We start from the raw sequence: 17,917 nt of genomic DNA, 5'->3' as shown, positions 1-17,917 counted from the left end.
AGAGAACACTTCAGCTTCAGGACATCCCCACTCCTATCCCATTGCTGCCCTACAGATTGGACAGAATTTTACGTCCAGTGGGTGGGCGCAAGCCTGACCTGATCAGGAGTAAAATACTGCGCAATGACATCAGGCGAGCGCCCCAGCGACATTGCACAATATTTCGGTTGGCAGGCACACGCAAGAGTCTGCAGTGCACCCACCAGCAATTAAGAAGCCTATTAAGGCTTATGGTTGGCGGGCAGGCAAATAGACCAGGCAGCCTTTGTATTTTTTAGGAAACCTCATCCACGGGCGGGGTGTTCATATGACTAAGTCACATGTGGGGACATGTTTCCCTTATTTTTAAAATCTTTATTTTTCATTGCAAAATTCTTCAGCTCCCTGAGGCAGCTCTGTGCCTTCAGGGTGCTTTCAGTGCATGCTCCGCCGTGCATGTGCAGACTTTAGTGCTCGCGCTCCTCCTGTCTCCCTGACCCCGGCAACACTGAGGTTCTCGTGCATTTCACGCCATTAATTGGCCAGCCAGTGTGAAAGTGCAGTTTCGCTGCCGCTCCCAGGCCTGCCCATCGTCCCCGCCCGAAGAAGGGAAAATCCTGCCCATTGTCTCAAGACCCATGTGACTCTCTAGAGTCTGCTCAAAGACTCTATTATCTGCCAGAAATGACTATTTAGAATTAGCATCAGTACCTCGACGAGTGATCGGGTGAGGGGACGCATAGCACTGCATCTCTAGTTTGTGATGAGAGCCTTATCCCCTCAAGATGCACAACTACAGGGTGAGAGACGCACAAAGTTGGACGATCAAGTGCCAGGACAATAATGTGGCTGAGATCGGCTGAGCTTCATCACCTTGAGGTGGCAAGGTGCCACACTTATTGGTGAGCTTAGCAGATGTACAGCCTGAAAGTTGAAGATGTGATTGGCTGACACCAGCGCACATGAGCTTGGAGTATGGGCCCATAGCATGAAAACTTTGCTAAGAGACAGCACATGGAGTTGCATGATATATACCCCTTCTCCATGTGTGAACACATCTCTCCCTGTACCTTTACACCTTCATATTTGAAGAGTGCAAATGAGATAGGAGAACACCTCTGCCTCAATCTTACACAGCCAAGAATAAACATAACATGACACAGCAGAGCATGCGAACGAGGTTCATTCCACAAGCACACTTAAGGTCGAGACATCACTGATGTCAAGAATGATGCGCAAAAATGGCACTCACTGTGGTGATATGGAATCACGCTACTTTGACGAGAGGCCCATGATAGCACAGGTGCGACAAGTCAGGGGAGGGACCATGTTGTGTTACCTGAGTGACTGCAACACAGCTCATCATAACCAAGAGGCATACACAAGAGATGTGGAATGGATGCGATTCTATTTACAGTTGTGAACATTACGAACATGTTGTGAACAGCCGTGCCATCGTTGTACTCCTATTATTTTCTTGATTCTCTAATCTTACCATGACATCTGGGTGCATCCCTGGTGTCCACAGTGGAGGTGGAGGCTGCTTGCTGACTGCTACTCCCTGTTGTCTGTGATGACTTCAGCCAGAGTCATCTGGAGGGCTTCAGCCTGCTTTGGGTCTCCTGCTGTGGGGCAGGTGCACCCTCCTTGGCCTTTGGAGCTGAAAGTGGTGGGGTCACAAGAAGACGGAATTGGGATCAGCCGGACATTCCTGCAGTCACCTGAATGGATGGCCCTGGAGTGTCCAGTTGCTGTTCCTCCTCCCTATGGGTGCCTGAGGGTTCCCTGGATAACTCCTCAAGGGGAAGGGGTAGCTGAAGTGAGAGTGAGGTGCCCCGCACCCCTTTCGTGTTGACACTGATGGCTGCCACCATTGTCTACACCAATGAAGTGCAGCTCCTGCAACAATGCAGGACCGATGTCCTGGACCAAGGACTCCATAGAGGCCGCAACCCTGCCAGTGTTGACCTCAGTACGTTGGCCTGAAGGCAGACGGACTCCTGCATCATCCTTTGAAATCTGAGGAATGCAGCTGACATTCCTTCCTGATATTCCCATGTTTGTTTCTGCAGCTCCAGCAACTGATTTAGAACTGAATCCAGAGGCACATCATCTGACTCGGACTCAGATGAATCGTGGCCTCCAGCAGTTCTCCGAGTGTCGGCAACTGCAGATGTCCCTGCCTCTGCTTGCTATGGACCAGGTCATGTGCTGTGCTCACCAGATCGTGACCCCAAGCCTGCTGTAGATCCACTGTGGTGTGAGTCTCTGCACTGGTGGAAGGCATGGGTGAACGCTGTGACAGGTCTTCAAGGCTGCTGTGTTCTAGCCAGGGGACCAACCCTCGTTCAATGAAAAGTGCAGCAGGGCATGTCAGGAGCAGCACCAGGCATACCTAAAAATGAGGTGTCAACCTGGTGAAGCTACAACACTGGATTACTTGCGTGCCAAATGGCATAAGCAGCGAGTGATAGACAGAGCTAACCGATCCCACAACCAATGGATCAGATCTAAGCTCCGCAGTCCTGCCACATCCAGTCGTGAATGGTGGTGGACAATTAAACAATTCACTAGAGGAGGATGCTCCACAAATATCCCCATCCTCAATGTTGGAGGAGCCCAGCACAACAGCACAAAAGACAATGTTGAAGCATTTGCTACAATCTTCAGCCAGAGGTGCCGAGTGGATGATCCATCTCAGCCTCCTCCGGAGGTCCCCAGCATCACAGATGCCAGTCTTCAGCCAATTCGATTCACTCTACATGATATCAGGAAAGGGCTGAAGGCATGGATACTGCAAAGGTTATGGGCTCTGACAATATTCTGGCAATAGTACTGAAAACTTGTGCTCCAGAATTTGCCATGCCCCTAGCCAAGCTGTTCAAGTACAGCTACAATACTGGCATCCACCCAGTTATGTGTAAAGATGCCCATGTATGCCCTGTACAAAAGAAGCAGGACAAATCCAACCTAGCCAATTACCGACCTATCAGTCTACTTTCCATCATCAGTAAAGCAATGGAAGGGGTCATCAACAATGCTGTCAAGCGGCACTTACTCACTGACACCCAGGTTGGGTTCTGCCAGGGCCACTCAGCTCCTGGCCTCATTATAGCCTTGGTTCAAACGTGGACAAAAGAGCTGAACTCCAGAGATGAGTTGAGAGTGACTGTCCTTGACATCAAGGCCGCATTTGACTGAGTGTGGCATCAAGGAGCCCAAGCAAAATTGAAATCAATGGCAACTGGGGGGAAAACTCTCCACTGGTTGGAGTCATGCTTAGCACAAAGGAAGGTGGTTGTCATTGTTGGAGGTCAGCCATCTCAACGCCAAGATATCACTGCAGGAGTTCCTCAGGTTAGTGTCCTCAGCCCAACCATCTTCAGCTGTTTCATCAATGACCTTCCTTCCATCATAAGGTCAGAAGTGGGAATGTTTGCTGAGGATTGCACAATGTTCAGCACTATTTGCAACTCCTCAGATACTGAAGCAGTCCATGACCAAATGCAGCAACACCTGGACAATACTTAGGCTTAGGCTGACAAGTGGCAAGTAACATTCATGCCACACAAGCCCCAGGCAATAACCATCTCCAACAAGAGAGAATCCAACCATCACCCTTTGATGTTCAGTGGCATAACCATCACTGAATCCCCCACTAGCAACATCCTGGGGGTTACCATTGACCAGAAACTGAACTGGACTAGCCGTATTAATACAGTGGTTGCAAGAGCAAGTCAGAGGCTAAAATCGTATGATGAGTAACTCACCTCCTGACTCCCCAAAGCCTGTCCACCATCTACAAGGCACAAGTCAGGAGTGTGATGGAATACTCCCTACTTGCCTGGATGAATGCAGCTCCCACAACACTCAAGAAGCTTGACACTGTCCAGGACAAAGCAGCCCGCTTGATTGGCACCACATCCACAAACATTCACTCCCTCAACCACCGACGCACCGTAGCAATAGCATGTGCCATCTACAAGATGCACTGCAGGAATTCACCAAGGCTCCTTGGACAGCACCTTCCAAACCCATGACCACTACCACCTAGAAGGACAAGGGCAGCAGATTGATGAGAAAAGTACCACCTGGAAGTTCCCCTCCTCACTATCCTGACTTGGAAATATATCGTTGTTCCTTCACTGTCGCTGGGTCAAAATCCTTGAACAGCGCTGTGAGTTTACCTACACCACATGGACTGCAGCGGTTCAAGAAGGCAGCTCACCATCACCTTCTGAAGGGCAACTAGGGATGGGCAATAAATGCTGGCCCAGCCAGCGAAGCCCATGTCGCGTGAATGAATTTTTAAAAATCCTCATCTGAGGTGTCCTTGGGCTGGAGCTGAGGGCCTGACTGGCTGAGGGTGTCGGGCGCTTGGCAGAGATGTCTATGAAAGAATGTAGAGATAATTAGTGCATGGCAGATGAGTGAAAAAAACAGAAGATTGCACTCACAGCATGGACTGATGGATGAGCTGGAGCAGGATCCTCATGTTGATGTTTGCTGCCGACTCGTGGTCGCCATAAGCATGGTCCACATTTTCTCCGGCCAGCCTAATGGCTCTGTTTTTGAACTCCATTAGGACCTTGAGTTCTGGAATCTCTCCCTGTGATTATGCACGAACATCTGCTGCATAAAAACAAATCAAGAGTTTGTGAACAAGACACATGCCAGGGCAGATGAGAAGGATGCCTGGCATGTCTGGGTGGTGTGTGATGCCATGGATGGGATGAGGATACAATCTGCAGAGGACGTGAAGGTGTCTGTGAGAGTGCGAGTGATGTCATCCATTGAGCTAACAGTGAGTGAGATCCCTCTGAATGCCTGATGGGCTTGAGTGTAAGAGTTGAGAGTGATGAAATGGCTGACTTACTCTGGCAGTACAGATGAGATCATTCATCCTCTTTCTACAGTGGGTGGCTGACTTCTTCTGTCAGCATTGGCACTGAACACTGATGCCACCACCTCCCAAGCTTTTGTGGTGGGGTTGGTGGACTTCCTGCAGCCAGAGCCGGGGTAGAGCACATCGCAATGGGCCTCCATGGCATCCAAATTCATTCCACTGAGGCGTCACTGAACTTTGGTGCTGCCATCTTCTTGGCCTTCAGGGCCATGTCTTGAGTGAAGCAATTCTGGCTTGCAGACATTGAGAACTGTGTGCACAGCTGCAGTTTAAATGTGGCGCCCAGGCTGAGGAAGAAGTGAGGTCATGGTGTCGCGGGCGGATCAGAGGCCGCCCACCAGAAATACGGCGTGTTTTCCGTCCCTGCATAATTAGTGAGGTGAGAAGCAGACAATAAGGCGTGAAAACCCACCATTGTGGCCAGCGGGGAAAACACCAATTTTTATAACTGCTACCGCATTTAGTGCAATTCTGGGAAAACTCCGCCCCTGGTTGCAAGACGGTCAGAATTGGGAACTGAATACACCAGGCTATGAGATGTACAGGAAGAATATAGAAACTATGTAGAGCAGGAGGTGAAACCTTGGTGGTTAAAGCTGTAATCACTTCACTTAGATAGAGGATCTAACGAGAAGTGTGCAGGCAATGGAGACTATAGATAGAATTAAAAATAGGAAAGATTTAGATTGTAGTTGGAGTTGTGTATGTGCCCCCAAAAGCAGATATGAAGTGGCAGAATACTGTATATAATTGCAGAGATTAGACAAGCATGTTGCAATGGTAGAGTGCTTTTAATGTGGGATTTTAATTTTCATATAAATTGGGACAAGCAGATGTCAAAAAGATAGTGAGTTTCTTGAAAGTGTTCAGGATCGTTTTCTGCAACAATAAATCCTAGAACCAACAAGGGGACAGGCCATATTAGATTTGATAGTGAGTAATGAGCGTGGTTTAGTTATCAATCTAATGGTGTGTGAACATTTATCTAATAGCAATCATATGATTGAGTGCAGTGTTGTGTTTGAAAGGGAGATACGCAAAGTTACTAAGATTCTAGATTTAGATAAGGTTGACTTCAACAGAATGAGACAGAAATGGGTAAATCAACAAAAGATCAATGGAAGGTGTCCAAAAACTTAAACTAACATGATGCAGAATCAGTTTATATTCATTCCCAAGGATCTGTTTGTCAAAAAAAACAGGCATAGATGATAAGAAAAGGTAAAGGACAACATAAAACTAAAAGAAAAAGCACATAAAGATGCAAAAAAGAAGGTTCTGGCAACTGGGTGAGCTACAAAGAACAAACAGAAGGTGACAAAACAGATAGTAAGAGCTTCAAAAAGGGAATATGAAAAGAAATTTGCAAGGCATATAGGAATTAACACAAAAATTTACAGTTACATTAGAAAAAGAGGACGGTGGAGCAATATGACCTCGTGAAAGCTTATGGTGATATAAATGGAAATAAGGAAATGGTGCACATGTTACAGTAGAAGAAAAAGATAGCATGCTGTACATCCACAAGGTAATAATGTTGAATTGGGAACAGATCTCATGTAAAGTAACAATAAAAATAACAATAATTAAGAAAATAATGCCGCCAGAAAGTGACAGATCACCAGGAGTGGATGGCTCCAATGCCATTTTTTAATAAAGGAAGTGAGAGCAATGCAGGTGGCTTAACTATAATTTTTCAAGGTTCTCTTGATTCAGGAACCATTTCTTTTGATTGGAAAATTGCATATGTCGTTCCACTATTTAAGAAAAGTGAGAGAGGAAAAGCAGGGCATTAATAAACCTGTTGGCCCTACATCTCTTGTTGGGAAATGCAAATCTATAATTAAGGTTAGAGTGACTGAACGCCTTGAAATTTTTTAGTTGATCAAAGAGCGCCAGCATGGATTTGTAAAGTGTTGGTCATTCCTTATGAACCTGATCGAATTTTTTGAAGAGGTAACTGAAATAGTGGTCAAAGATGTTATTTATATGGAATTCCAAAAGGCATTTAATAAAGACTTTAAGGAGAGACTGTTGGCTAAAGTTGAAGTTCATGAATTTGAAAGGAAACAGTTGACCTAGCTAAGAAATTTTCTAAGCAGTAGGAGACAGAGAGTAGGGATAAGGGACAGGTACTCTACCTGGCACACTGTGACTTGCGGCATCCCAAAGGGGCCTCAACCAATCACTATATTTATTAATTATTAATGACTTAGATGATTTGATGGAGAACCACATATCCAAGTTTGCTAATAACACAAAGAGAGGCAACATTGTAAGCACTGTAGGTGGAAGCATAAAATAACAGATATTAAACAAAACCATGGCAAATAGATTTCAATATAGGCAAGTGTGAGATTATCAACTTTGGATGTGAAAGTTATAGATCAGAATGCTTTCCAGATGGCAAAAAGCTAGAAACAGCGGAGGTCCAAAGAGACTTAGGAATCCATCTGTATAGATTGTTAAAATGTCATGGGCAGCTACAGAAAATAATTAAAAAGATTATGGAGTGCTGGCCTTTATATCTGAAGGATATAAGGACCAGAATGCACATGGGTAGAAGTTATGCTGCAGCTATACAAAGCCCTGGTTCACCCATATATTAAAAGCAAAATAGTGCAGAAATCTTAAATAAAAACAGGAAGTGCTGGAAATTTCAGCACATCTGGCAGCATCTGTGGGGAGAAAAACAGTTAATGACCTCGAATTTCACAGAGCCTGGTTGACTGTCATTCTAATAGATGATTTGGGCTCTCAGCCAAACTGAAAACCCAGACATTTGTTGAGTAACAGGACACCTGCTCCCTGGTTTAAATATTGTTTAATTAACAGCTCAGGCTTTCTGGTCTCTGCGATCAGTTTCATAATATTTATTGATGCAAGTTAAGTGGTTTCAAGTGCTTATGGTTTTTGAAACTTCAAGTAAGCCTGAATGATTGACACTTTTATTAGCTTTCAGTCCAGACCTTTCTTTTCATGGGAGAAATTTATCAATTGTTTACACTTTTTTAAAGCTTTTTTTCTGCACATCCCACTTTTATACTATGATGTTTATTGGTTTAGATAGTGTACAGTGAGTCAATGGGCATTGAAGTGTCAGAGCTTGACATGGGGAATGGGGGCATGAGAGGTCTGATGGCTGGGTGGAAGGGTAGAGCCTGGCATAGGGGGCAAGGTGTCTGAGGGTTGGGTGGGGCACATGAGGTAGCATGGATGGGGCATGGGGGGTGTTTGAGGTGTCAGGGCCTTTGTGTTGTTTTTTTCACTGAGACAAAGTCCCATGGCACCAATGCTGGCCTTTTTGACACTCCTGTGGCTGCTACCACACCATCACCTGGGTCAGCTGGCCCAACTCCAACCCACACCTGGCCCCCAGCAATGAAGACCCTGCCTTGGTGGGCACTTTTTCCTGAGGCGGGCAGGCTGAGCCAGGAGTTTTCCCAACATACCCCCCACCCCACCCGCCTTGAGGATGAAAATCTAGGCCAAGTTTTGAATTGAATTTGACTCTTCTTCAGAGTTCAGCCATACCTGGAGTAGTGTATTCAATTCTGGGTGCCACAGAGAAGGAATGAAGCACAAACTTACCTGATATCCAACTCCAAGGGCTAAATTACAAGGAGAGATTATACAAACTAGAGTCATATTCATGGAATTAAGAAGGTTAAGGGGTGATATTCTGGAAATTTAAGATATTAAGGGAAACAAATAGAATACATAGAGAGAAACTATTTTCAGTGGTTGGTGAGTGTAGGGCTAGAGTCACAAGCTAAAAGTTAGAGCCAGGCCTTTAAGGAGTAAAGTTAGGAAACTCTTCTACATGCAAATGGTGCAAGAAGTTTGGAACTGTCTTCCCAAAACCGCAATTGATGCCGGTTCAATTGTTCATTTTAAATCTGAGATTGATAGATGTTTGTTAACCAAAACTAGTTATTAAGGGAGATGGGACAAAGGTGGGTATATGAAGTTAGGTGACAGATCAGATATAATCTCATTGAATGGCGGAACAGACTCGAGGGACTAGATGGCCTACTCCTCTTCACGATGTTCAAGGTAGTGTAGCAAGCAAGTTTCAACATATGAAACATTTAAGTCATGTTGTGAATTTGCAAGCCTTTGACATCAAGCTATATATGACCAATTGTGTGTGTCTCATTCTAATGGAGAGGGATGCCTATGGTCCTTTGTGGACTTTGGCTAATTACTTACTTACATATTGCGTGCAGTTCTTCCAACTGTTGGCTGTGGAAATAATTAAGTGTAGTGAAGAAGGGGTCATGGAGATCTTTCATGCTGGATAGCAGTTATTTATGCCTCAATGTTTATTTTGGATTTTCCTACAGCTCAGCTTGGAAATCCTCCATTTTATGAAGAGTGGTGGTTTCTGGTAGTGATGGCTCTCTGCAGCCTTATTCTCATTCTGCTCATGGTGTTTGGGCTGATCCTACATGGACAGAGCAAGAAGTATAAGAACAACACTGGTAAGATGTTAATCTGCATATTATACAGAAAATAATGGTCATTTAATTAATGTTGTTTTAAAATTGACATTGAAGTGCAAATGTGCCCCATAATCCTTTGCTATTCAATTATCACTGAAAAGTTGATGCATATCTTGACATAGTCTCACTCTCTGTTTACAATATCACAATCTAGTAGATGTTGACCATCCTCATCCCGCTATACCCTCAAACTAACATCTATTTCTTATCTCCCCTTCTTTAAAGTCCTCAAAAGCATCATTGAAAGCCAAATTTGCAGTCACCTGCTTGAATCCTTTGAGTTTAGTTTCCATCCTACTCATTGCATCAAAATCACACTGCTCAGAATAACAAATGAGATACAAACAACAACAGGTGACTTCTCCAGGGATGTCAACAGTGGATCACTCCATCCTCCACTGCCACCCTTCCTTTGTGGCATTTCCCTACCATTCCTACCTGTGCTAATGGAATTAGTATATCTCCTCCCATGTCTGCACAGTTAACTCTGACATGCCCTAGGACTCTATACTTGGCTCCTTGATATTCCACACTCATTCACTGTCTCTTAGTGGCATTATCTGGAAGGACATTTCTTTCCATGGTTACCATGGACATCCTTGTGCCCTTACTTGGATGGGGGAGATGGTGACGTAATAGTAATGTTACTGGACTAGTAGTGTTCTGGGGACATGGGTTCAAACCCCACCACAGCTGGTGGAATTTAAATTCAATAAATAAAATCAGTAATAGTGACCATGAAACTATCACCAATTGTTGGGAAAAACCCATCTGGTTCAATATTGTCTTTTAGGGAAGGAAACCTGCCATCCTTATCTGGCCTGGCCTACATGTGACTACAGACCCACAGACTCTCAGCTGGCTTCTGAAATGACCTAGCAAGCCATTTGAAGGGCAATTAGGGAGAGCAACAAATGCCAGCGACGCCCACATCCCATGAAAGAATGAATAAAACAGTGTCGCATTTGCCACTTTACGATCCTCTGGCACTACCTCTGTATCTAGGAATGACACAAAACTTGCAAGTATTGTGAACTGTGAGGAGGATAGTGCTAGACTTTATGAGGACATAAGAGAGGCTGGAATGAGAGGGCGCACACGGCAATGAAATTTAATGCAAAGAAATGTGAATTGATACATTCTAGTAGCAAGAATGAGGAGAAGCAATACAAAATAAAGGATTCAATTATAAAGGGGGTCCAGGAGCAGAGGGACCTGGGGTACATGTGCACAAATCGTTGAAGATGTTAGGGCAGGTTGAGAAAGTGAATAATAAGACATACAGGATTCTAGGTTTTATCCTGCATGGAGTGCAAAAGCAAGGAGGTTATGATGAACCTTTATGAAACACTAATTTGGCCTCGGCTGGACTATTGTGTCAATTTTGGGCACACATTTCAGGAAGGATATAAGGGCATTAAAGAATGCTTCCTTGCCTACATTCCAGGCTGTTCCTTAAATAAACAGCAATTTATCCAGAAATCTACTGTTTCTTTCTTATTCCTACCAAGTCCTATAATTGAACCATTCCTGCCTGACCCTCGTGGCTACCAGGACCCCGAGAATATCATATTCACAATCCATGTTCTTGTTTTCATATTCCTCCATACTTTTCCCTGATACTTGTCTAATTTTCTCCAACTCTAACATCCCAGCTTCCACACTATGTTTTTCTGTCTCTGATGTGTTGTATGTTTGTCCCTCCCCTGCTCTAGAATCTTTGACCTACTACACACTTGCACTCTGACAGCATCTTGTCTTCCCTCCTTGAAAGCCTCCTAAGTTCTTTCATCCACCTCTCTGAATTAATCTCCCGCTTCCTCCCCTGACCACTAAAAGTTGTTGGATTTTAACTTTGTCTTCATTTATGGGTTTCTGATGTAAAGAACTTATTTACCAGATCTCCCATTTTCTGATATTTATACTCCGTGTACATCCATAAACAACGCTGAGATAATCTGTTGCAGTTGCAAGTGCCAGAAGTATTTAAAGTAAAGAGAAGACAGTAAATTTGAGGTTTTTCTTCTGAGCAGGAACTGTAAGCTTGCAAGAACCTGCATTATCAAGCAAACAGCAAACAAACTCTGGCCTCAGGCTGATTACTGACAGCCATTGGACTTTGTGGCTTTGAATGTGGCCAATGTAAATACAGCTCCTTTTAACAACCAAAAATATATTGTGTAACCTACATAATGACCTATCATTATACAATAGCCTATCATTTGACTCACTATCAATTCACAAAAGTAGTTATTTTAAAAAATCTTAAGAACAATGTGCCTTTTTATTGTCTTTTTATCCCTTAAATGCATTTAAGGTTGTTCTTCAAATCTTTACCTACAGTTCATTTCCAATGGCATCTGTTATTACAGAAAATCACAAATTTAAACTTGCGCTGCAATTGAAACCAGGGTTAGATTTTCTGCCCGTTAACTATATGTGGGCCATTAATCAAGCCCTCAATTTTATTTGGCAGCAAATAGCACCTCCTTTATTTACTGTAACTATCCTGTGCTTCAGGTAAAAATAGTACAAATGTGGAAGAAACTCTCACCTTAGATAATGGAGGGTTTACTGCACTGGAACTGCACAGCAGACACCTGACTGTCAAGAGCAATTTCTGTAAGAAGAATGGCACCAGGTAAGGACTGACACCAGATTACAGCTAGGCTCGGTTTGTGTTTAACACTGCATTTGTACTGCAGTTTCAATCTTTACAAGACACAGGAGAGGGCACTCTGCAATAAAAACAGAATATGCTGGAAATACTCAGCAGGTCTGGCAGTACCTGTGGAGGGAGAAAATCGGAGTTAATGGGCGGAATTTAATCGGTGAGATGCAGGCCTCGACAGCGGAAGTGGATATGTGCGCTATTTCTGTTTGTGTGCCAGCTGCCAGAGCACACGGAATTTAACGTTAATTTTAAAGATTGAATGGTGGCCATGTGGGGCCCAAGCAAAGATACAGAGCAGGGACAGGCAGGAAGTGGCCAAACCCCACCGTCTGGTGATTGCAGTGCAGCTCCAAGTGGGTTATAAAAGAGCCCCCAGGTCAAGCATGCAGGCTCTGAAGGCAGTTAACAGATCAGTGGGAGACAAAAGTTGCAAATTTGGAAGAATGTTGTCTGGGAGCCAAGTTCTAATTATTCTAACCTCATCATTCACTAACTCATAATTTCATTTCCTGGGACCACCCCCCCACCCAATTACTCTTGCCGCCCCCCTCCTACAGTCCAATCATCTCCTGGGAAGCCCCACATCACTCCCCACACACGCTGTCCTTGTCGTTACTAATAGTCCAGGTCCACAAACATTCTCCTGCTCCCCTTCCCTTTTCCTCAGTATTCAACAAAGACAGCCACTCACCCATGATCCAAATGGACCATCTTGCCTGGTGCCAATCAGATCGCACGCATTTCCTGCTTGCCGCTGACTTCATCCCTTGAATGTCTGACTTAATTTGGAGAAGTTGTGATTTAATGGCCAGAATTCTACATCTTTGGAGCTGGCATGCGGCAGTCCCAAATTCACGAGAAGACATTGGGCGGGTGCTCTGACGCCATCACACCGCTGCACAATATTATGGTCGGCGGACATGCACAGGAGTCAGAAGCGTGTCTGCTGACAATTAAAGGCTCGATTAAGCCAATTAAAACGGTAATTGTCTGGAATTTTATGTACAGTTTAACGCTCTGCACACAGGCCAGTCGGCCATCACGTTTTTAATTGAAACTCGGTACAGAGCGGGATAAAAGGCAACCAGAGCCGTGGCAACTTGAGTAGGTAGGAGTTCAGGTATGAGTTTGTTGGAGGTAGTTTTCATACAGTTCATTGCATTTTTTGCGTTTTCTGGAGTACACTTTGGGTTACAAGCTTTCTCAGAAGCTTTCTGCCGAGTGCCCCCTTCAGTGCACAGTCCTTTGTATTTCAGCAAGTAGGGATTGCCTACTCTGCTAGACGACCTCCTCAAAAAGGAGAGGGCCAGAAGAGAGAGGAGGTCTGTCCAGAGGCAGCATCCCAGAGCGCAACCAGAGGCACAGCCAGAGGGGTTGTAGGGCCAGCAGGAAGTGCAAGGCAGAAGGGTGTGAAGAAGATATCATTATCCTGCAGCCAGAGCCTGGACATGTCTGAAGTCCAGTGCTGAAAGAGGCTCCACCTCTCCAGGGATACTGTGGCCTCTATATGCTAGGTGATTGGCCCAGAGATCACCTCAAACTGTGTGGGTGGCCACCCTATGCCGATGGCTCTTAAGGTTACAGTGGCCCTGAACCTTTTCACCTCAGGTTCTTTCCAAGGGTCAGTGGGAGATCTGTATGGTGTTTCCCAACCTGCTGCTCACAGCTGCATCAAGCTGGTCACTGATGTTCTGTTCAGACAGGTCAGTAACTTCATTTCCCAACTGACGAAGTCAGCCAGGCTGAGTGGGCCAGAGGCTTTGCTGCAATTGCTGGATTCTCCCGCATTCAGGGAGCCATAGATTGCGTGCATATGGCCATAAAGGCGCCAGCAGGTAAGCCGGGTGCCTTTGTCAACAGAAAGGAGTCCCACTCCCTGAGGTCCAGGTTGTTTGCGACCACAAGACTCAGATTTTGCAAATCTACGCCAGGTGGGCATCTCCCATGATGCATAACATCCTGCAATACTTCCAAATGCCAAGGCTCTTGGTCAGTCCAGCTTGGTTGGATGGTTGGCTCCTGGGTGACAAAGACTACCCACTGAAAAGGTGGCCCAAAACACCAATCAGACACCGAAGGACAGAAGCGGAGGAGAGGTACAATCAAAGTCATGGTTCTACAAGGGCAGTAATTGAGAGGACCATTGGTCTGCTCAAGATTGAGGTTCCACTGCCTGAACTGACCTGGAGGAGCACTTCAGCATCCTGCAGAACATGTCTCGCTTATTGTCATTGTGTTCAGCACATTGCACAATCTGGCTCTGTAAAGGGAGGACCCGTTGGAGGATGCAGACAACCAAGGCAGCTCCACAGGCTGCAAAGGACCACTCAAGTGGTAGGTTTGAGGAGGAGTCAGAGGAGACCCAAGGTGACGACATGGATGCGGAAGTGAGGAACCTTATGGGAAGCAGGGAGGCCTTGAATCTCTGTTCTTTCAGCTAGGCGCCCAAGGCATGGCTTGAAATTGAGGGCAAGGGTGACACCTCCTTACTGAACGTTTCTGATAAGGCCATCCTGTCACACTTATGTCAAATAACGACCTCTGAAATAAAATTTGCAGCTCTCCCCGTCTGTCATAAGCCATTCCCATGCCCATCACCTATGAAAAACATGAAGCACAATCAGGCCATAACACACAGAGATCTTTATATGGTCATCCTGTTAACACAATTTGTACATAGTAGATGTATGAGCTAAAGTTTTATCACCTGTGACAACCCCTCTTGTGCTTACAGTGCCTTAAACTTCTACTTGTGAGTGCTGCATCTTGGTGCCCCCTCCTTGCTGGCAGCAGCATTAGAGGCAGCCTGCTGACTGTGATGTCCCTTCAGCCTTGATGATCTTGGCACTGCCTGGGAGGGAACGTCCAGCGCCATGGCTGGGCACTCGTCAGTCGTCATGGTCTCATTAGATGCAACAGGCACTGGCAGAGGCGCGGAGGAGCTGCTGCCTTCATCCGGAGCACCCTAAAATGAGCCTACAGATGCGACATGCAGCTTGTCCACCAGCAGGAGATTGGTTTGAACCTCCCCGCTCAACCATTGTTGGACAGGCAGCTAGCATAGTAACTAGGCGCCTCATCCACCCCTCACAAGGGCAGTGACCTGCTGAGTTCACTGCCAGTTTGTGGGCTTGAAGGTCAGAGCACAACCCCAGAAATCCCTGCTCCTGTTCGTGGAGTTCCCTCTCCATGAGAGCCACCACTTTCTCAATGGCGGAGGTTGTGCACTTGGAGCTCCGGGTCAACGTGGTACTCACGGCCTGCATAGATTCCTCTAAGACAGAGACCATGGTGCGCAGACCCTAAGGGATCTCCACCAGATCTTTCCGCTGGACATCCAGCATCTGCTGCTTGATGGACGACTCCAGAGGCTCATCATCTGTCTTGGACTCAGCATGGTCTGGTCTCCAGCAGCCGTCCAACTGCCAGTGCCCTAGGCATTCTCTGCCTCCACCAGTTCCACATGCAAGTATGATGTGCCATCACCACTGAGCCAATGGACAATTGCCCGCAAACGTGCCTGTGTCTTCACTGGTGCTTCGTCCAGAGGGAGATGTGACACAGGTGCTTCTGTCTGCAGCTGCTCCTCGGTTGTCGAAGGACAGTTCTCAGGGTCTCTCTTGTGTCGTGAGGGTGGCACATCTGAGGGAGGAAGAGAATATGTCAGTTGATAACATTATTACAAAGTGACTGTGCATGCATGATGGTTGCTTGTCACAATGAACAACTGCCTTACTAAGGCATTATGATTAGACAAGTAATGGGGACCCTTGATTTGAACCTCACTGGAGATGCCACAACCCTTCATCTTTTACACACTCCCCCAGTCTCTCACCTGTTCACTAGACTCTTACCTTCCTCTGACACTCCTGCCTCTCTGTGACCTGTGGACCTTGCCCCATATTCGCATTCCATGTTGAGGGCATCCATCTCAAACTTTGAAAGGATCAGGAGGTTGGCCACCCCACCACCCATTCATGTGCGCTCCTGCGAACTATGGATTCTCTTCTCCTGTACGAACAAAAATGCTTTCATTAGTCCACCCTCTACCTGCCACACCATATCAGCCTCACCCCATGCCTCCCCCACCACAGGCGACTCAGGCCGTCAGATTGGCACACCTCATTCTTGTACACACCCAAGCCAAGCGGGCATATCTCCCAGCCTTAGATGGTACAGGGATATGTGGCCACCCTCCAAGACATCTATACACAGCTCCGTGCCAAGTTGGTACTCACCCTTGAGGAGTGCAGAAGATCATTTAACCTTTTCTAGCACTGGATCAATGTGTGACGCATAACATCATGCCAGTTCACCTGAGCAACCATCTCCATCCAGACTTTCTTTGTTTGGATGGGTGGCCTGCTCTGCCATCCCATGGCATGAGGATCTCCCGCTGAGCACTCACTGCCTCCAGGGGAGCACGCTAGCAGAGAAGCAGAGGGCAGAGTGTCCACTGGCATTTCCCTCCTGCCTGGCGTGCCCAGTGGCTACTGAGGCTATAACTCTTGCCAATTCAAAATGCTTCAAGTCTCTCTTGAATAGCTCCCTGAAGCAGCTCACCAAGTCCTGGCAGCCTTCAGGGAGCTGCCTAGGCTACTTTTAAACCCCTCTTCGGGTCCCCATTGGACCCAGTGCCTGCCACGCTCCCGCCCCTGCCAGCAGCGCTGAGCGACTGTCAGCACAAGTTTTACGCTGGTGGCCCTTAATTGGCCAGCCAGCGTGAAATCGGGTTTGGCTTGCGATTGTGGGCAGGAGCAGATATCGCATCTGCTTCCAGGCCCACCGATCACGCATGCACAACATGCGCAAAATTCAGACCAATGAGTATTCATAAGTTGCAAATATAGGGAAAAGAGGTTCCTGGTACTGGATGCTATGAGTACCAACCTGCCACTGAAATGCCGCCAAGTTAATCCCTTAAACTCAACCCACCTATGGGAAGCCAAGATTTCGTCTTCTACCTGATTAAAGCCACTCCGCTACCACGATTTCCATTCCCAGTGGCGCCATTAAATTCCACCCATTGTTTCAGGTCACTGACCTTTTGTTAGAACTCTCTTCAGTGTCTAAACACTTAACTTGACTCCAGGTAGATTTAAAAACTGCCCAAAGGTTTGAAATACTTGTTAAACAAAATCAAAATCAAAACTAGAAATGTGAGAAAAACAGAAAATGCTGGAAACCCTGATTAGTTCAGGCAGCTGTTCTGACTATAGGTAATCAGCCTGAAACATAACTTACCTCTCCCCAGAGATGCTACCAGACTTTTTAAAATTTATTTATGGGATGTGGGTCTCACTGGCAAGACCAGCATCTACCGTTGAATCTTAAGTGTGCTTGACAAGGTGATGGTGAGCCGCTTTTGAAAACATGATGATATATTCCAGGTCAGAATATGATGTAGCTTGGAGAGGAACTTGAGGTGATGGTGTTCCCATGTGACTGCTGCTCTTGTCCTTCTATGTGATCAAAATCACATGTTTTGGAGGTGCTGTTGAAGAAGGCTTGGCGAGTTGCTCTGGTGTATGTTGGAGATGGTCCACAGTGCTAGTGGTGGAGGGTCTAAATGTTCAAGGTGGCAGATGGGGCGCCAAGCAAATGAGCTGTTTTGCCCTAGGTGGTGTCATTCTTCTTGAATGTTGTGGGAGCTGTGCTCATTCAGACAAATGGAGAGTATTCAATCACACTCTGACTTGTGCCTTGTGAGTTGGTGGAAAGGCTTTGGGGAATCAGGAGGTGAATTACTTGATGCAGAATACCCTGTTTCTGGCCTTTTTTGTAACCAAAGTATTTATATGTCTTATCAATTCAGCTTCTGGTCAGTGATGACCCCCATACTATTGATGCTGG

At 46.0% G+C, this 17,917-nt stretch overlaps 1 protein-coding gene across 1 annotated transcript in view; it reads left to right on the top strand.

Annotated features, from left to right (window-relative positions):
• Positions 1 to 17,917, top strand: part of sdk1a (sidekick cell adhesion molecule 1a) — a 954,785-nt gene that overhangs the window by 932,738 nt on the left and 4,130 nt on the right. Inside the window, exons 42-43 of the mRNA XM_041207300.1 lie at positions 9,232 to 9,369; positions 11,911 to 12,031. Coding sequence (XP_041063234.1) covers positions 9,232 to 9,369; positions 11,911 to 12,031 — 259 coding nt within the window. The remainder of the gene's footprint in view (positions 1 to 9,231; positions 9,370 to 11,910; positions 12,032 to 17,917) is intronic.

Source organism: Carcharodon carcharias, chromosome 15 (assembly GCF_017639515.1).
Source record: "Carcharodon carcharias isolate sCarCar2 chromosome 15, sCarCar2.pri, whole genome shotgun sequence".
NCBI classification, from domain to species: Eukaryota; Metazoa; Chordata; class Chondrichthyes; order Lamniformes; family Lamnidae; genus Carcharodon; species Carcharodon carcharias.
Note: the sequence above shows the minus strand (reverse complement) of the source record. Positions and strands in the feature narration are given on the sequence as shown.